At 35.5% G+C, this 21,913-nt stretch overlaps 1 protein-coding gene across 1 annotated transcript in view; it reads right to left on the bottom strand.

The window, feature by feature from the left end:
- The window catches only part of LOC136323713 (myotubularin-related protein 6-like), an 89,994-nt gene that overhangs the window by 43,813 nt on the left and 24,268 nt on the right, over positions 1-21,913 (bottom strand). The window contains 7 exon segments of the mRNA XM_066255554.1: positions 14,893-14,921; positions 14,924-15,015; positions 15,098-15,229; positions 17,188-17,388; positions 18,158-18,207; positions 20,285-20,410; positions 20,811-20,920. Coding sequence (XP_066111651.1) covers positions 14,893-14,921; positions 14,924-15,015; positions 15,098-15,229; positions 17,188-17,388; positions 18,158-18,207; positions 20,285-20,410; positions 20,811-20,920 — 740 coding nt within the window.

Raw genomic sequence — 21,913 nt, 5'->3', positions numbered from 1 at the left:
TACAGGACACTTCATCCCAAAGCGACAGAGTATACATTTTTCTCTAGTGTACATGGAACATTCTCAAGAATTGACCATATGTTGGGCCACAAAGACAATATCAGCAAATTTAGAAAAATTGAAATTGTACCAAGCATATTTTCTGATCATAAAGCCTTGAAACTAGAATTCAACTGCAAAAAAGAGGGGGAAAAACCCACAAAAATGTGGAAACTAAACAACATACTTCTAAAAAATGAATGGGTCAAAGAAGAAATAAGTGCAGAAATCAAAAGATATATACAGACAAATGAAAATGAAAATACGACATATCAGAATCTCTGGGATGCAGCAAAAGCAGTAATAAGAGGAAAGTTCATATCACTTCAGGCCTATATGAACAAACAAGAGAGAGCCGAAGTAAACCACTTAACTTCACACCTTAAGGAACTAGAAAAAGAAGAACAAAGACAACCCAAAACCAGCCGAAGAAAGGAGATAATAAAAATCAGAGCAGAAATAAATGAAATAGAGAACAGAAAAACTATAGAAAAAATCAATAAAACAAGGAGCTGGTTCTTTGAAAAGATCAACAAAATTGACAAACCCTTGGCAAGACTCACCAAGGAAAAAAGACACAGGACTCAAATAAATAAAATCCAAAATGAAAGAGGAGAGATCACCACAGACATCATAGAAATACAAAGAATTATTGTAGAATACTATGAAAAATTATATGCCACCAAATACAACAATCTAGAAGAAATGGATAAATTCCTAGAACAATACAACCTTCCTAGACTGAGTCATGAAGAAGCAGAAAGCCTAAACAGACCAATCAGCAGGGAGGAAATAGAAAAAACTATTAAAAATCTCCCCAAAAATAAAAGTCCAGGCCCAGACGGTTATACTAGTGAATTCTATCAAACATTCAAAGAAGACTTGGTTCATATTCTACTCAAAGTCTTCCAAAAAATTGAAGAAGAAGCAATACTTCCAAACACATTTTATGAGGCCAACATAACCCTCATACCAAAACCTGGCAAGGATGGCACAAAGAAAGAAAACTACAGACCAATATCTCTAATGAATACAGATGCTAAAATACTAAACAAAATACTGGCAAACCGAATACAACAACATATTAAAAAAATAATACATCATGATCAAGTGGGATTCATCCCAGAATCTCAAGGATGGTTCAACATACGCAAAACGGTTAACGTAATACACCATATCAACAAAACAAAGAACAAAAACCACATGATCTTATCAATAGATGCAGAAAAGGCTTTTGATAAAATACAACACAATTTTATGTTTAAGACTCTCAACAAAATGGGTATAGAAGGAAAATATCTCAACATGATAAAGGCCATATATGATAAACCATCAGCCAACATCCTATTAAACGGCATAAAACTGAGGACTTTCTACCTTAAATCAGGAACAAGACAGGGTTGTCCACTCTCTCCACTCTTATTCAACGTGGTGCTAGAAGTTCTGGCCAGAGCAATCAGACAAGACAAAGAAATAAAAGGCATCCATATCGGAAAAGAAGAAGTAAAGCTATCACTTTTTGCTGATGATATGATCCTATACATCGAAAACCCGAAGGACTCCACAAAAAGATTATTAGAAACAATAAACCAATACAGTAAGGTCGCAGGATACAAAATTAACATACAAAAGTCCATAGCCTTTCTATATGTCAACAATGAAATATTAGAAAACAAACTCAAAAAAATAATCCCCTTCACGATTGCAACAAAAAAAATAAAATACCTAGGAATAAACACAACAAAGAACGTAAAGGACCTATATAATGAAAATTACAAAGCATTGTTAAGGGAAATCGAAAAAGATACAATGAGATGGAAAAATATTCCTTGTTCTTGGATAGGAAGAATAAATATAATCAAAATGGCCATATTACCCAAAGCAATATACAAATTTAATGCAATTCCCATCAAAATCCCTATGAGATTTTTTAAAGAAATGGAACAAAAAATCATCAGATTTATATGGAACTATAAAAAACCCCGAATAGCCAAAACAATCCTAAGGAAAAAGAATGAAGCTGGGGGCATTACAATACCTGACTTTAAACTATATTATAGGGCCACGATAATCAAAACAGCATGGTATTGGCAAAAAAATAGACACTCAGATCAATGGAACAGAATAGAAAGCCCAGAAAAAAACCACATATATATGGTCAAATAATCTTTGATAAAGGGGCCAACAACACACAATGGAGAAAAGAAAGCCTCTTCAACAAATGGTGTTGGGAAAACTGGAAAGCCACATGCAAAAGAATGAAACTCGACTACAGCCTGTCCCCGTGTACTAAAATTAATTCAAAATGGATCAAAGACCTAAATATAAGACCTGAAACAATAAAGTACATAGAAGAAGACATAGGTACTAAAATCATGGACCTGGGTTTTAAAGAACATTTTATGAACTTGACTCCAATGGCAAGAGAAGTGAAGGCAAAGATAAATGAATGGGACTACATCAGAATTAAAAGTTTTTGCTCAGCAAGAGAAACTGATATCAAAATAAACAGACAGCCAACTATATGGGAACTGATATTTTCAAACGACAGCTCAGATAAGGGCCTAATATCCAAAATTTACAAAGAACTCATAAAACTCAACAACAAACAAACAAACAATCCAATAAAAAAATGGGAAGAGGACATGAACAGACACTTCTCCCAGGAAGAGATACAAATGGCCAACAGATATATGAAAAGATGCTCAGCTTCATTAGTTATTAGAGAAATGCAAATCAAAACTACAATGAGATACCACCTCACTCCTTTTAGATTAGCTATTATCAACAAGACGGGTAATAGCAAATGTTGGAGAGGCTGTGGAGAAAAAGGAACCCTCATTCACTGTTGGTGGGACTGTAAAGTAGTACAACCATTATGGAGGAAAGTATGGTGGTTCCTCAAAAAACTGCAAATAGAACTACCTTATGACCCAGCAATCCCTCTACTGGGTATATACCCCAAAACCTCAGAAACATTGATACGTGAAGACACATGTAGCCCCATGTTCATTGCAGCACTGTTCACAGTGGCCAAGACATGGAAACAACCAAAAAGCCCTTCAATAGAAGACTGGATAAAGAAGATGTGGCACATATACACTATGGAATACTACTCAGCCATAAGAAATGATGACATCAGATCATTTACAGCAAAATGGTGGGATCTTGATAACATTATAAGGAGTGAAATAAGCAAATCAGAAAAAAACAAGAACTACATGATTCCATACATTGGTGGAACATAAAAATGAGACTAAGAGACATGGACAAGAGTTTGGTGGTTACCAAGGGTGGGGGGGGAGGGAGGACATGGGAGGGAGGGAGGGAGAGAGTTAGGGGGAGGGGGAGGGGCACAGAGAACTAGATAGAGGGTGACGGAGGACAATCTGACTTTGGGCGAGGGGTTTGCAACATAATTTGATGACAAAATAACCTAGACATGTTTTCTTTGAATATATGTACCCTGATTTATTAATGTCATCCCATTACCATTAATAAAAATTTATTAAAAAATAAAAAAAAATAAAAATAAAAAAAAAAGAAAGCTAGGAGGCTAGATTAGACCAGTCAGTCAATAATCAAAGAATACAGATATTATTTTTATTGTTATTACTACTATTACTATTATGATTCAAGGCTGGAAGACATGGAAAATAACTTGGAATTACATAGAGTTTTCTTTAAGACACTATCATCAATTTTTGGAGGGTGAGAACAAGCTTGTATTCCTGTACTGAGAGGTGACCAGAGATCAAACTGGAAAACTGACCTTCAAAACAGAACAAAGCAAGACAGCTTATCAAGCACCTCCCATTTCTCTTCTGCAGACACATTAACACATAAAAACGTTCATTTTACCTTAACAACTAACAAAACTCTGAGACTGGTTTTATGATAAACTGTTTTATCTTCTTATATAAACTTTCCCAGAATCACTTTAATATCAATTATTTTATATGTGTAGGCTTTATCCATCATCTACTGGCCAGGTATCATCTTTTATATCCAACCCCTACCTTCATCCCCTCAGTATATCTGCAAGTCTACCCATATTTTTTTTTTTTCTTGACTGAGCACTAAAGGGGTTTGTTCTCTATTCCTCACCTGTCAGGTTTACTGCTCCATTTTAATGCAGCAAAAAAGAAAAAAAGAAAAAGAACAGAGAAAGGCTAAATATTAGTTGGCCAATGGTAATAAGAGTAACCATGACAACCAAGAATTAACAGTGCTCACAGGTAGGGACACATAACTTACACACATTAGCAAATGACAGCATATCAAAATATTTAAAGGCTTCTAATCATAAAGTAAGTGGAGGACATGAGGGCACATCGCTAAATAAATCATTTTTGAGTGTGTTAATGTCATAGTCACTTTTATCCATCAACTGACAAAATACTGCCACGATTAATTATATTTCAGGAAGTATTTTATAGTACAGATATAATTTGACTTTTTCAAAACATACATGACAAAACTACTAATGTACTTAAAGGGAATAGAACATTACTTCATATAAGAACATTATTCATTTAAAATAAAGAGTTCTCAGTTAAGAGGTAGGTTATTCCCTTAATGATATAAAAGACTTGCAAATTGTACTGAACTGCACAAAAATTTGCACAACTGTATAATATACCACGAGGTAATAAAATGGCAGAAATGATTTCTTCAAACACCTTTTGACAGTCAGATAATCATAAATCTTTTTTTCCAATAAAAGATTAAAAACATTTTCAGTTTGGAAAAGGTAATACTCATCATTATAAATCTACAGAGCATGACCTATGTATATAGCTGGGCGGATCCATAAAAGTATTTTATTACCAGCCATGGACATGACATACTTTCCTAGTCAAAGAGGTACTACTGTCTGTGAATACATTTAGTTCATGCTCACACATACTTTCACCTGGGATAATATGGAAATTGCTTAAATAACAATATTCTTTATGCAGACAGGGCATCTTTTACCTGTAAAGAAGTAATCCGAACAATCTTCATGTTGAGGCAAATTGCAAAGTATTTAGCAAGTTCTCAATTACAAAAATATGTAAAGGTACCAAATCTGCCTTAATCACAACAAAACATATACTGCTAGGGTATCTGGCTTTGAGATACTGTAGTTCATCTCTTTTCAAAAATACAAAATCCACATTAAAATTGTACAAAACACATACAAAGAGAAAATAAAAATAATATCAAACATACTGCTTAATTATTTTCTTAATTTTAAAGTGATTTACCTGGTGGTATCAGGGTTCTTTTTCTTTTTTCTAAATTATATATCTTTCTAACTTGTTAATTTTTTAATCAATGAGGTCATCAGTTGTAGGAATATCTATTCCTCTGGAAGGAAAGGACGCACTAAGTGAATTATCAGTTTTGTGTATTAAAAGTCTGTTGATATTTTGATGAATAAATACAGTGTGCAATTCACTCCCTCTATCATAGAAATGTCAGTCTCACCATGCAGGGGTACATATTTGGTGCAAATGCCTAAGCTTGAAGGCTTTTGGAACCACTATGTTTAAATAATAGGTTGAGGGTTTTATTACAGTTCTTGCCAGCCAAGAAAAAGGCAATAATGAATGATGGAGTAAACACATGGAGGGGACAGAGATTGTTTACACTATTTGGCTTATATAAGTGTGATCATTCAATATCCCTCTGTGACACGCACTCTGCTAGGCACAAAGGAAACAGTGAGGAACAAGACAGAGTCCTAAACCTACACTATGGAGTGGACAAGAAATCTAAGAAAATGGCCAATTACAGTAATGTGGTAGATTCTATAATATAGAAAAGTAGAAAGTTCTTTAAGAGCATAGAAAAGGGCTAAGCAGACTGAACTGGTAGAAAGGAGAGCAAAAGAGGGAGGCAGCTAGACAGACAGGCTTTCTATATAGCAGGTGGAAGCTTAGCTTCCCTCTAGGATGAGTTAGCTAGCCAGGCCAAGTGGAGTGGCCGGGGAGTGAGGGAAAAGGTGTTCAATGCTTAGGGAAGGACTTTCTTTGATGACAGCTTGGAAAGACATGGAGGGTTGATATAAAAAGAGAAAACTATGAGGGAAAACCCACAGAGGGTCACTGTTGGATGAGAGGAAAAAGCTGAAGTCTTATTTTAGTCATCCCTACCTCATGGCCTTCACCCACAGAAGTTTGGGGGTCGATCTGAAAATTATTCTCTCTACAGCATCCATTCTGGTTAGACTATTACTGTTCAAAAATGTTACTTTTATCTAGACCATGCCTTAGATGGTTATAGCTCCCTAACCCATATTTTCTTTTTTTCCATAGTACATAATAAACACTTCTCATACATTGTGAAACGACTGCCCACAGAGTCAGCTTAACATGTTGTTGTCAAATATTTTCTACATAACCTGATCTGTGTAGTGGAGTAGTGGATAGTGCATTGGCCTGAGATGCTGAGGACCCAGGTTCAAAACCCTGAGGTTGCCGCCTTGAGAGCAGGCTCATCTGGCTTGAGCGAGGGGTTGCCAGCTTGAGCATGGGATAATAGACATGAACCCATGGTCACTGGCTTGAGCCCAAAGGTCACTGGCTTGAAGACCAAGGTCACTGGCTTGAAGCCCAAGGTTGTTGGCTTGAGCAAGGGGTCATTGACTTGGCTGGACACCCATCCCCCAGTAAAGGCACATATGAGAAAGCAGTCAATGAACAATTAAAGTGTTACCTATGAGTTAATGCTTTTCATCTCTCTCCCTTCCTTTCTGTCTGTCCCTGTCTGTCCCCCCACTCTCTCTTGCAAAAAAATAAATAAATAAAAATTTTCTATGTAAAGAATTCCCAGACAATTCTAGAACTAATGGCTGAAATACCTTACATATGTAACAAATGATCAGTGTATATGAATTTCTAAGAGTATCCATTCAATAGCTCTACAGATTCTTTTGTGTGTGGGAGGGGAAGAGAAAGAAGGGCAACATGGAGTCATATTTAAAAAACATACACACAACCCTATGGGCAGAAATAATATAGTACAAATTCTACTACTTGGGATTTGATGCTCTCATTAGAGGACACTACATTAAAAAGCATTATCTAGAATACCTACTTATTTTATAGAAGAGAAAGCAGAGATTCAGAGTGTTGGATGACTTTCCACTCTATATAGAGCCAGCTTGTCATGGAGCTGGGATTTTAACTCAGTTTTACTGATTCCTAGTCTAGTGTTTTCTAACCCTTGCTACCACCTTATCTCTGTACTTTACATTTTAAAAACACTGTACATGTCACATATAGAATACAAATTTTCAAAAACTCATACTGCAAGATAATTTGTAACACTCAAGACCTACCAAACACATTTTAATTTTCAGATGATTCAGAGGCATTTTAGGGACCTTACAAAGCCTAGGTGATAATATTTTATCACTGATTATCAATGTATTACAGGTTTACAAATTCCTAGATTAAAAGCAAAGTCAAATGAATAGTACTGTCAGATGAAAGATTATGCTATTTCCAAATTAATATAATAATAAGTATATGTCTCCTCAGACAGCTTTATATGGACAAACCATCCATAGATCCATAGCTACAAAACTTCTCCAACCACAAGTAGTGCAAGTAGTGTTATAAGCAGGTGTATATGATTAAATATGGTAGAAGGTGAAGGGATTAAGCATTATATATATATATATATGAAACATGTTGACAAAGACAACACTGTGTTGATAGCCAGAAGGAAAGGGGTAAGGGGGCAGGTGGAGGTGGGCAAAAGTGGGGGGGAACTGGGACAAAAGAGACTGCTTGCGGCTATGGTCACATGATGCATTGTGCAGATGATGTTTTATTGAGGTGCACAACTGGACCTGTACCCCAATAAATTTGTTTAAAAAGTAAATATTAAAAAATAATAAAAATAAAAAGATAACATGAGTCAACATTATTTTATACTCATTACCTACTCAAAGTATCATTTATATACAGGAAGTGAAATACTTTAAAAATGATGCTAATATAATCAATTTCAACAACCTATGCATAAACTGAAAGGCACCTAAGAGGATGAAGTATTTATTACATACATAATTAACTTTGCTCAGATTCCAAGCTACAAAAGACACTATTCATCCCCTATGGAAGGTTTCCTCTTGAATTGCTTCATAATAATCAAGAAGGACATTGTTGGGCCTACTTAAATTTCAAGTCAGGAATGTTCTTCACTGCTGAAGCAAGCATTTCTATTTCAGCAACGCTTCATGGGCCTTCAGATGCTTTAGCTAAATATACTTAGCATTCGAGGATGTGTGCCTCTTCCAACAATTGCATTAGACGATGATTACATAAGCACACACTAGAATGCACCTCTATTTTAACAGAGTCATAAAACCTTTAAATATGATGCCTCTTTTTGCGGGATTAGAAAAAACGTATAACTGAGTTGATTTCTTTTCAAGCACATACAAATGAAGAATGAAAACTGGCCCTGGCCGGTTGGCTCAGCAGTAGAGCGTCGGCCTGGTGTGCAGGGGACCTGGGTTCAATTCCCGGCCAGGGCACATAGGAGAAGCGCCCATTTGCTTCTCCACCTCTTCCCCCTCCCCTTCCTCTCTGTCTCTCTCTTCCCCTCCCACTGCCAAGGCTCCATTGGAGCAAAGATGGCCCAGGCGCTGGGGATGGCTCCTTGGCCTCTGCCCCAGGTGCTGGAGTGGCTCTGGTCGCAGCAGAGCGATGCCCCAGAGGGGCAGAGCATCGCCCCCTGGTGGACAGAGCGTCGCCCCTGGTGGGCGTGCCGGATGGATCCCGGTCAGGCGCATGCGGGAGTCTGTCTGTCTCTCCCCGTTTCCAGCTTCGGAAAAATACCAAAAAAAAAAAAAAAAAAAAAAAAACAAAGAAAGAAAAAGAATGGAAAACAATCACAAATGTTAGAAATTATCAAGGTTAAAATCCTATTTCTTTGCATTTACATAACTAGTTCATAAATCTCATGCACACCTCTCTTCAGTGACCTGACTTAAGGATAGTCAGATAATATCTGAATGAAACACAACTTCAAAAATAAGGCGAGTGTTTTGTCCATTTTAAATAATCACAAAATGTCATACGATATGGTCGAGAAATGCAAACTCTTAGTAATCAAGATTGCTAATCTGACTCCCACAGGAGGATGTGATAACCTGAATAAATATTTCACTGAAAACAATTATAATTCTACTCTTGCTTTTAATTATTGTATTCTCTTCTGATAATAGGTGCAGCACATGAACATCAAAAACTACCAGCTCCTACTTGGATTCACTCATGATTTATTATTGTTCTGGAGTAAGTGGCTAACTCCTGTTTCCTGCTCTTACCTCTTGCACAAGACAGAGGTGATCAAATATAATGCACACTGATAAGATACAAATTGGGTTGAGGAGATTAAAACCATCAATTAAGAGGAGATTTTGGACCTCAATCATTTGCTTTTTAAGCTATTGTATGACATTGATATTGAATGATGGCAATGATCAGAAAAAAATTATAATGGGTATTTCTTCCATTCTTTCTAGCTCTAAAATAGGATAGGCAATTTAAGAGGTTATGGTTATAAGATTTACTTTGTTCTTTTCTTATTTCATTAACCCTTTTTCACATGAAATAAAATGGAATGCAGCTTTATAAGAGAAACTTTTAAAAGAAGTGTCTGGAAGAATCTACTTTTGAGTCAAGAAAAGAAGTTATCAAAAATAAATAAAGGCTATCCCAGGAACATAAGAACATAGTTAATAAGGGAATATAGGTAGAAATAATTAAAGAAACTTAATGAAGGGAGCTATATGTATATGAAAATAAATAATGAAAATAAGATGATCAGATTAAGCATGTGAGCAAGAATCACAATGAAGAAACTTCTCTGATTCTGAAGGTCAAGGCTATGAGGAGAGAGAATGAGAGAGGGGAAGATGGGGGAGTGGGAGAAATGGAAGGAGGAGAAAAGGAATGTAGAGGAAGAGAGGGAAGCAGAGAGAGAAAGGGAGAGGGGGGTACTACATTATAGTAGAGGGAAGAGATCAAAGAGTATTCTGAAAGGTCAAACACTACCAAGGACAGTGTAAACACAAAGTTTCATGAAATAAAACTTGAATTGGAAGAAAAATTAATATAACTGAAGATAATTTAGAATTCAGTCATTCTAAATGTTTAAGAGAATGTATTATATATATTAATTTTCATAATTTTATACATTTATAATATGATAATATTTTTAAGTCAAAAGGATTTAGGGGTTGAAGAATTATTAATGTTCCTTTCAACTAAAGCAGTGATTTGGGGAGAAAATCTTGCTTTTATGTAATGAAGGAAGAAATTGTATTAAAAAAGAGTGGACAACCAGAAAACATGGGGTTGATGTGAATTATCTGCATCCTAACTGCAATCAAAGATACTAAGTCAGATTGCTATTTGAGAGTATAAAAGGTAAGGTTATATTTTTAAAAAGCAAAAGTGGTACCTCACATTCCTTTTTGGACAAATGAAGATTTGTACTGAATATTTGGAATAGGGGTTAGAAGAAAAGCAGAGAGGGAAAATGTTTATTTTTGTCCTTCTCTAATCTTCCATTTTTAGCTACTTCGCTAAGTGTTGAGAAATGGCTATAGGAAAAATTCCAGCACATGTGCACACCAGAGTTATAAAATGAACAGAAATGTACAGGTTCATGATGTTTCAAAAACCACGCTAAAGTGAACAATTAATTGTTTAAAACAACCAAATGTCAGCTAAACATCAGGCAAAGTGCTCATAAATTAGCTCAGAAGAGCCACGGTCTGTGCACACTAGGCAATGGAGTCCCCCTCACACTGAATGGGATCTTAAATAGCAGTCTTTAAATTTCATTCTAGCTCTAATGAAAACATTTTCCAATGATTACTGGGGCTACACTAAAGTAGTCTACTAAGATCAACTACGAAATGATCACAGAAGAAATCACAAGTCTTCAAAAATAAGGCCATCCCCAAGATTGCAATAGAAATATTGGATAAACATACCTTTTATAGAGAAGAATAGCTAGACAATGCAGATGATAAAGACGACTGCAAGGACAGGACCCAGATGAAGCCTTCTTCTTCATCAGTGATTGGCTGTGGATCCAGGTCCATTGACACAACAGGGTCTGAGTAAGGACTGGTTGCATACATCTCCTGAGGAAAGACAGAGTCTATGTTGGTCATATATGAATGTCTTCCAGCGTATAACTTCAGTATTAGAAGCAGCAAAGATATGAGATAAAATGGATCTGATGATAAATGTTTGACACAATGTTAGTAAATAAAAAGCAGGAGAAGTGGGGAGGGGAAAGAAAATGAAAGAGGCCTTGCAATCTATATATCGTTACACAGTAAAGTATTTTATAATAAAAGAGAGACAGAGAGAGAGAAGGGGGGAGGAGCTGGAAGCATCAACTCCCATATGTGCCTTGACCAGGCAAGCCCAGGGTTTCAAACTGGTGACCTCAGCATTCCAGGTCGACGCTTTATCCACTGTGCCACCACAGGTCAGGCAATAAAATCATTTTTGATGGTATAAATTACTCCAGATATACTTTTTTTTTTTTGCTTATTAAATGATCTTAGGAATTATGACCTACTAGTAATTAACCAGTCATGAAATGCTCAATGAGCATTTACACTGTGCCAATGTACCCATTCTGTTGATTTTCTGTATGTGAAAATCAACAGAAATATTAGTTTCAGTCTTCAAGACATGACTGCCCAGTTAAGGAAACCAATTTAAAAAGTAAACATTTATAAAGCAAAATATTTGTATTTCATTAAACGTTAAATTATCTAAGCAGTCCTTAGTACTATATGTTAGTTAGAAAATAGAAGCCAAAAATTGGACAAAGTCTACGACTTTAAAAGAGGCCAAAATTTCAAATTATAGATGCAAAATATATAAAACTGATGATATGGCTTTCCAGAACATAAAAATTTTAGAACTGTAAATGTTCCCTTTAGGTACAATACAAAATTAAAACTCAAAAAATTAGTGAAATCTAGTGCAAATAAGACATGATTGAGAATTCTAACTTGTTTACTACTTTTGCAATGTAAAATGTTAAGTTTTTATACTTGACTTCACTGGGTCTTCATATTTGAAAAGAGCATACAATACCTAAAATTATGAAAACATTTTATAACTTAAGAAATATAAATGAGACATTTACCCTGAGATCACACCTAACTAATAAAACAATATACCAATGGTTCTCAAACTTTTTGAAGTTGAGGCGCATTTAAAATCCTAAAAATTGTAGGCACACTATATTCAAATTTCTGAGAAACATGTTATAATAATCAAGTCAAATATTAACGAAAAAATATAAAGTGCAATGGTAATTAAGTGAAATAAATACGACAAAATTAAATTTATTCTGACATTAAAAATTGTTTTTATGTTACATTTTTTGAGTTTTGCTTTTTAGAATGTGTAAAAAAGAGGTTAAAAATTTTTAAAAATGACAAAAATGTTATTTTTTTACATATATAAATACATTCTTAGTAAGATTTAGTTAATGTGGCAGGTCTCAGCGTGAATGTGTTAAATTTTTTCATTCTTGTGTTTATGAGAAACATGAGCCTGATGTGTCCTAGCGATTTCTTCTATGTTTGGGCATATATTTGAAAGGCAAACTCTCATTTCCTCGTCAATACATTGAAGAATTCCTTCTTTATACTCTTAATTGTACTGAGGGTAGAAAATCCTAATTCACATAAATAGGATGTTGAAAATTGTAGTAAAATGTTCAAAGCTTTTATAGATATTGCCACATATTCTTCTTTTATAGAAATCCAAAAGGCTTCAAGAGACAATTCTTTATGTTTAATCATCAATTCAAAACCCCCACCATACATATCATCTTAACTTTACACCAAACAAAGGATAGAATAAACTTGCCTCCAGTCTTTCTGGGGAACATGGGGGTAGTGTATACCAGCATCACAGCTTAACAGCCTTTTGCAAACTAATCAGGCAAGTGAGGTGGGGGGTTGGGCAGACTGTCAGCTTACAGCTAATTCCCCACACCTCTGTCCCCCAAAAATCTAAACTCCCAAAACTCTGTTGGTTTTTTGGTCCCCAAAAGGCACATACTTCTCTGGAATACCATAGCGTGCACTTGGAAATCTTCATACTTTGAGAACCACTGCAATATACACTTACTTAGCTAAAGATTTTATTGCCTAAAAAGCTTTCTATCATGGTTTTCCCATAATAGTTTGTTAGGTGAATACAACAGGCTTTAGAAACACAAAAGAATTAAAAAAAAAACTGAATAGAAGATTCAAAAAGTAATTTTTGGCAGTGTCACATTCTCAAATCCTTGGACTGAACTGCAGACAGAACTTTTTGAATTAGCTATATCTTGTATCTGTCTCTTTTTACACATCCTCTTAAGTTTATTCAAGCAGTCACTACTTGGATGACTAAGGAACACTCCTGCCTCAGAGGCAGACAAAGGTACAACTGTCTAGGATTTTAAAATATGTACTTATTAATTCTTTTTGGTTATATATGATGGCAAAACAATTAAATATTTCTTAAGGTACATAAAAAGGCATAAAACAAAAATTGATCAACTTGACTACACTGAAATTCAATGAATCTATATAAAATATACCATAAAAAAATGGAAAGGACAATAGACTGGACAAAGCCATATGTGTGTGTGTGTGTGTGTGTGTGTGTGTGTGTGTGTATGTATATAAAAAAATTCAGCCTAATATATAAAGAATTCTTACAAATCAATAGGAAAAAAGAAGGTATGGCCCTGGCTGGGTAGTTCAGTTGGTTAGAGAATCATCCTGATACACCAAGGTTGTAGGTTCAATCCCCCATCAGGGCACACATAAAGAGCAATGAATAAATGCAGAAGTAAGTGGAACAAATAAAAGTCTCTCTCTCCTTCCCCCCTTCTCTAAAATCAGTAAATTAAAAAAAAATTTTCTTAAGGTAGCTATTCCAACAGAAAAATGAGCAGAGATTTAAATAGGTCACTCACAGAGAAGAGAAACCAAATGTCCAACAACCATATGAACCACTTGATATCATGGACATCCAAAAGTAATTGTATGCTGAACATACAATTTAAATGTTCAGCAACTGAATGGGGAGACTGTGATCTACTTATACAGAACAATATTATACAGTAGTTATTACTAAAATAAATGTACTAAACTATACATATCAACATGGATAAATTTCAAAACTATGTTAAGCAAAATGAAGCATGACAGTATGCCAATCTCTAAGTATTTTTAAAACACGCAGTTTCTTAGCTGAATGAAGGGTATGTGGGCACTCATGTTGCTCATTGCCCCTTATATAGTATACAAAAATACTCATATTTTTCAATCTGTAATAAAAATAGTACTTAAATCACACAAAACAGTATTATAAATTTTTATAGATACAAACGTATATAGTCTAAGAAGTATGCAAATGTTCACAGGAATAATTAACACCAAATGAAGTGAAAATAGGTGGGGGAAGCCTGAGGAAAAGTTTGAGGGTCTTTAAACATAACGTTTCATTTCTTAGACCAAAACCATGAAATATTTGAAGCAAATATGATCCAATGCTACAATCTCACAAAGCTAGGTAGTGCATACTCCACTATTATTATTTTATATCTCTACTTTTCTATATATTCCAATATATTTTAATATTCAGGGAAAGTGACTCAAACTAACCTATTCACAGTATAGATCAGACTTTGAAAAAAACATATGTACTTAGGAGGTTTCTCCATACACTAATTTTCACTAAGAACACAAGTAAGGAAATCAACTAATTTAATATTCCAAACATATTACATTAGATAATTCAGAATACTTACAGATTCTAAGTCTTTAAGGTCTTTCTCTGTTTATGTTGCTCATTCATATTCATAATTATGTTACACAACGACTCCCTGGGATGCAATGTTCGATCGAATTGGTGGTACATGTTTCTCCAAAATCTTTATGATCAAAAAAAGAAAAGTTTCAATAAATAAATGTGTTTGAGAAAAACCATATAAATATTCAAAGATGCTAACTTACTTAAAATTGAAAGATACTGTACATGGCTCCAAAACAGCAAATGTCTGAGATTTGCAACTATAGAGAGTATTTAAGTTCTTCTTTTGGTCATCCAGAAGAAATGGCCACAGGGAGTAAGTCTTCTCTTTCAACCTTACATAATGAGAGGAACATAAAAAGCTTTCCCACAGATGCCAATACTGTTTTATAAATCAGGCAATTGTAGCCCGAGTAGATTTAAGTTTTAGTTTTTCCTTGTATTCAAGTCTAATGTCCCCTTGTCTTCGTATTCTCCTCCTTTTTCATTTATATTGTATAAAACCGTGTCTGCTGAACACAACACAGGTATACCATTTTCTCTCAAACCATACACTTTCAAGAGATTCCTCTTTTAACTCACAATTTCACAATCTTGGTCTCTGTTACACCTATTTCAAATCCCCACACACACACAGCTGACCCTTGACTGACACAGGTGTGAACTGCACAGTTCCACTTACGCATGGATTTTGTTCAATAAATACTGAATTGAACAAAAGGGTCCTTCATGTCCCTGGGTTTCACATCCACAGACTCACCCAACCACGACTGAAACAGTACTCTAGAATCCATGGCTGTGGAGGATTTAATTATATGCAGATTTTCAACTGTACAGGCTCAACTGTATATAGAATAAGATACTAATGTGCTGTATTTCTGTTTGGCCTTATTCTCCTAGCCACATATCTGGGCTGTAATAGCATGTATTACAGGGCAGGAACAAATTTAAGTATGAACAGGTACAGAAAAAGGGACTTAGAACTAATCAGGACATTATTCAAGAGTTTAAAAATGCCAATTATACTTGTCAATCCAAGAGTAAGTAGGTGATGTAGGTGGATAACAGAATGGTTTTGGACAGTATATATACCAAATAAATACAAAATGGATAGGGATACAGAGGAAGAGGTGGAGAAGCTGTTTCTAAGAGAAACAATAGATGTGTTCCTAATGAAAGGCTCCTAGGAAAATGTGCTTTTGTTACCATCTTTCTATTTATAAGAATGTTTGGCACTAACTGAGAATAGTTTTTCCTAACACAGCTCTGTACTTCAATTCACCCCTCCTAATTATAAATAAATAATAAAAAAAAACTACTGAGAGATACTAGAGCACAGAGCTAAAGTCCTAATGTACTTTATTTGTTCATCTCTACCATACTCTATTTCACTTGTTATTCCCTTCACCTACGCATTCTTAGAACTCTCCACACACTCTCAGTTCTGCCTTCAACTCTGTGACAGTATGTGGCTGTCTTCAAACTACCACCAGATTAACCTCTCTAATATGCCACCTGAATGTTCAAAAATCTATAACTGCTCTTCACTGGCTACTGTAAGAAATCTAAACTTAGAAGCTCAACCTAACATAGATATATATTATATATATAGCTTCTGGCTAAATTTTGGTACTAGGAGATCTGGGCTAATGCTATGAGATAGATCCCTGCACCAAAATTTAGCTAGAAGCCCCTAATCCCAAAGACTGGTTAGGGAAGAACAAGTGTGAGTTCCAATCAGGAACAGACACACTGGAGCAAACATAGGTTGACTTATTTCTCCCAAAGAACTACCTGTTCAGATGTGAGAAGAGCTATAAGACGCATTTTATCTTAAATTGCATGACAATTTTTAAATCTTTTACCACATTTTAAAATTTAGTAACCAATACTTTCAAAGAAATGAAATAATGTAGAGATTTTAAATGTATATTCAGAATGAAAAGGAGCATTAGGGATGTTCCTAAGGTGTTGGTAGTATTTCTTATTCTGAGTGCTGGTTACATAGGCATACGAGTTTAAGATTTATTGAGCACTACACTTATGATATATGTGAGTTTCTATATACACGCTACACTTCAAAACACATTTTTAAAACGTATTTCTACCATTAACCTGAGGATGTGAGCGATATTCAGAGCATAGACTTGGTTTCAGAAATACACACATAATCTTTAAAAAAAAAAGTCATTTCTATTTTATACTGTCAAGATATTTTATTAAGTTCAACTATAATTTATGTTAGGCCTCAGCTAAAGAGGAAAAAAGAGCCCATTTAATCAAACCGTCTTACTTGAGTTCTTCTCTTTCCTTCTGACAATTTCCAAGGAAGTTTCCAAATTGGCATGAATGAATATGTTCATGGATCTGAAGAAGAAATGCTTCATTGAATTCAAAGGCTTGTGGAAACTGTTCAGTCAAATGCCACACACATTCCAAGAACTGAGTAAACACTGGTGAGATTTCCTTTGGGTCACCATCCAAATGGCCACACCTAACCCCCACCCCCAAAAAATGCCTCTGAAAAAAATCAATTGTGCAGGTGCTGTTAAATTTAAACATACATTAAAAAAAAGTTCCTAAAACATTGTGCCATTGGCATAAAATAACTGTAATGTTTCTACTGAAACCATTTATACCTACGAGTTTTTCAACCACAGTTTTAAGGGTCTATTACCTTCTATATACTACAATCTATCACAGTGGTAGTCAACCTGGTCCCTACCGCCCACTAGTGGGCATTCCAGCTTTCATGGTGGGCAGTAGTGGAGCAACCAAAGTATAAATAAAAAGAGAGATTTAACTATAGTAAGTTGTTTTATAAAGATTTATTCTACCAAATTTAGAAAAAATCCGACATAAAGTACTTGGTAAGTAATTATTATTATAAGCTTTAACTTGCTGTAACTCTGCTTTATAAATTTTATAAAGTAAAGTTACTTCCCTACTTTATAAATCACCATTACTGTGGAACCCGTGGGCGGTTAGAAAATTTTACTACTAACAGAGATACAAAAGTGGGTGGTAGGTATAAAAAGGTCGACTACTCCTGCTCTAGACAAACAGGAAGGTAATAAATTGCCATGTAAGTTAACAAAGTAAGAGATTTGAAAGAGAGGACAAAAATATTAAATCAGTCCTCATAAGAAAAACTGAATCACACTCTCACCTCCCACTGGACATGCAAGTTCATGAAAAACAGAAACATTTGGCACTATTTTTTCTAATTTTACAAAATATGTAAATGTGTAATTGTGACTCACTTTTCTGAAAATTTATGTCCAAAGGAGATCCAATCCTTTTCTATTAAAACCTTAATGAGAAAAAGTAAAATCCATTTATAACTACTTTCAATTTTTTTGTTTAGAATGGGTTAAATCTTATTATCTCAAAAACAGCAATATACATTGCAAACAAAATAAAATTATTTTTTAAGATTCTAGGAAAAAGACAGCAAGAACCTGGATTAGAAGTTGGTTTAACAAATAATGAAGATGATAGATACATAAAAAGAAACAGTCTTATCAATTAAATTATTTCCCTTGTATTAATTGTTACATTTTAACTGAAAAGTATATGTTATAATGCACTATTGGATTTACATTTTTGTATGCATAATGTGATAGTTGCCTATAAAGAAGCCTAGGAAAATGTAAATCAAAATGTTAACAGTGGTTAATTGTGGGTGGTAGGCTGGGGTTATTTTTAAACCTTTTCGCTTACTTGTACATTACTTATATAATACTTAACAATGATAAAGAGACCACTAAAAAGTTTACATTCAAATTCAAATGTTAGTATCTAATCTCTTGAATGGACTGTATCTGTTTTCTGTCATTCAGGTCCTAGTGTCACCACTTTCATACCTGTGTGACCTCAGGCACACAACCTTTAGGCTGTAGCCTCAGATTTTACTATGAGCTCTCTGTCACTCTTCTATACACCAACATCTAAAACTTAAAATCTCTCTCACTAAACTTATTCTTTCTTCTACTTACCTCAGTGAAGAGCATATCAGTACCATCCATCCTGACAACTGAGGTCTTAGCCTGGAAATTATCCTAGAAGAGGACTCCTCTCTCATACTCCATATCCAATCCATAAACAACTCTTACTGATTGCACTGTCTTAACATCCTTGAAAGTTGGCCCATCACATCATCCTCCATTCGTGTGGTACTGCTGTTGTTCTGATCTTTTTTTTCTCTCTTGAATTATCACAACAGTTTCTACACTGGTCTCCTAGTCTCTGTTCCCACTCCTTTCTTCCTTCAAGATGATAAATCATTTTTTTTTCAGCAAGGTACTATTTCTCTTGCTTAAAGGCCTCTAATGGCTCTCACTACCTAAACTCTAGTTTTCTCTTCCTCAGGCCTTCATCCCACTATATTGTTCTGCATCCAAGCCTGCCACCCTCATATCCACCCTGAATCCCATTCACTACACATTACCTATAGCCACCTAAAGGATCTATGCTTTAGCTCTCCCTGTCCCTTTTGCCTAGGAAGCTCTCATACTGTCCCTGGTCAACCATTACATCCATTTGGATGTCCAAAAAATAATTAAAGCCTACCATTGCAAGGAAAATATTTCTTATCTTGAAGTAAGCTGAACATTATTTTAGTAATAGCACTTTCATCTGTCCTACCCCAGATTCAATATGTTAGTGCACAAGATAATGGTGCTAAAAGGGACCGAGTGATGTTAAACGTTTCCTTGCTTCTGATGACACTGTATTTAGTAATTCTAAACTATTGAAAACTTTCTCATATCTCTTCATTTACTTGCCATGAGTTGAGATATAAATTTTGAAAAGATGAGTTAATGTGATCATACATTAAGAAACAAACAAAACAGAAGCCAGAGCATTAACTTCACAACACAGAAAATATTTTCAACTAAAAACTTAAAATATTCTACCTAAGGACACGTAACTATAACTAACAAACGTAGGAGTTTAAAACAAAAATCTTATTTTAAAATATAATTTTTAAGTACACTTACTTATACATTATTTTTGCTATATTACTTACAGTCATAAGATAAATATGAGGGCAAAATACTATTTCTATTGTTACATTTTTGGACAAAATAATTTAAAATCTAGAACTTTATGCCAGAGAGGTAACGTAAATGAAAATCAGTCTAACTCAAGGTTTCTCAATATCAGCACTACCGACATGCTGGGCCAGATGATTCTTTGCTGCAGGGCTGTACCGTGCAGTCTAGGATGTGTAGTAGCATCCTGGGGCTCTCTACCAGCCACATGCTGGTGCAGCCTTTCTGTTAGCTGTAACAATTAAAACTGTCTCCTAACATTACCCAATGTCTCCTGCGGGGACAAAATCACTCCTCTGCGATAACCACAGGTTTAGCCAGGTAACTCCTTACCATGAATCCTTTGACTGTCCTGTAGTAGGAATCCAATAAAAGAGAGCCAAGGGAACAAACCTGGGATGTCCTGTCCCAGCCGTCAGAACAATGAACCAACACACTTGCATTTTCAACCATTATTGCCTGAAAAGAAAGATCATATACTTAGATTCTAGCAGAATACATTTTAACTGAATCAGTAAGTTCTACTTACTTAAAAACCATTAAGTATTACACTATAAAGAAGAGACAGGACTATAATAATGCTAGCATAACATAATTTCAAAAAAGAAAAATACCAAGACAAAACACAAAGCAAACAATCAAAAAGACAGAAATGCTATATCAAAGCAGTTAAAAAAAATTTTAAGTCCTTACATGAGATGCTGCCTCATATTTTTAAAGCTCAAATTAAGTGAACCTCATTAGAGGTAAAACAATGAAAATGACCTGACTAGAAAAGATGCCAACACTCAAAATAAAAAATTCCATTCCTTCCCAACCGTCACATACCCCAAACCAAACACAAGTGATGAAGAGTTACCTTGGCTAAGAAGATGGCTGCATCCAGGACAGCTTTGATGTGACGCAGCCAGCCAGAGCTCTCCAAACCAGAGTAGAAGTCACTGACAGAAAGCCCCTTGGTACCATTAACTACAGAAGGAAGAGACAATATTCCAGTTAGAATGACTAGGGACTCCACTTCTATTCACTGTATCTCCAGGTGAGTAGGTTGGGGAAGAGGAAAAGAGGACAAATAGGCAAGACTCTGTATAAATGAAAAGATGCAATTAGAAGCTCAATGACAAATTTTCTGTTGCATGTTGCTCATCATTTCTATTGCTTAAAAAAATGTTCCTATCTCATGTAAAAAAAAATTTGCAGCACAATGTTTAATTAAAAATTGTCTGGTATTGGAGGTGGCAAGATGGCGATGGAGTAGGCAAACATCCAACTTCCACCTCCCAGAACCAAAGTGGATTACAACTTAATTTTAAGAACCATCATCTGGAAAAACCAACTTTGGACTAAACTAAGGGACTCTTTAACCAAGGAACACCGAAGAAGCCACACAGAGACTGGTAGGAAAAACTGAAACACAGAGAGGGCTGCCCAGCTCCCAGGAGCCAACAGCAGCCCCGAGAGACTCACATGGCGGGAAGTGAGTTTAGTGGAGAGGGGAAGGCCCTGGGCCCCAGGAACAAAGCCCCAGCCTGCAGCCCCAGAGCCTTGAAGAAGCATATAGACAGTACTTAGCTGCGAAACAAGTCAGGATACTGTTTGTGAGAAAGAGACAGACTTCCCAGACCCAGGATTCTTCTTAAACAGACTGTGCAGAAAACCTCTCTCAGAACCACCCACTCAGGGCTCCAGGGGACAGGGAGAGAGGAGAGAACCAGAGCAGCGGGAAGAGAGCGTAATCTAGGAGGCACAGGGAGAAAAATTTTGAGGGACAGCCACCCTAACCCCTGGGCTGAATCACTCCCCAAATCTGAAGTGAATATTTCCCCTGGAACCAGCAATACCAGCAAAGGGAAGGAGGACACCAGCCAAACAAGCTCTTCTGCAGCACTCAGAGCAGAGTCGCTTAGAAGGAGAATACAGTATTGGGTGCTAGGGTCTGAGGTGTAGTGCTCCCAACCACAC

Source organism: Saccopteryx bilineata, chromosome 2 (assembly GCF_036850765.1).
Source record: "Saccopteryx bilineata isolate mSacBil1 chromosome 2, mSacBil1_pri_phased_curated, whole genome shotgun sequence".
NCBI classification, from domain to species: domain Eukaryota; kingdom Metazoa; phylum Chordata; class Mammalia; order Chiroptera; family Emballonuridae; genus Saccopteryx; species Saccopteryx bilineata.
Note: the sequence above shows the minus strand (reverse complement) of the source record. Positions and strands in the feature narration are given on the sequence as shown.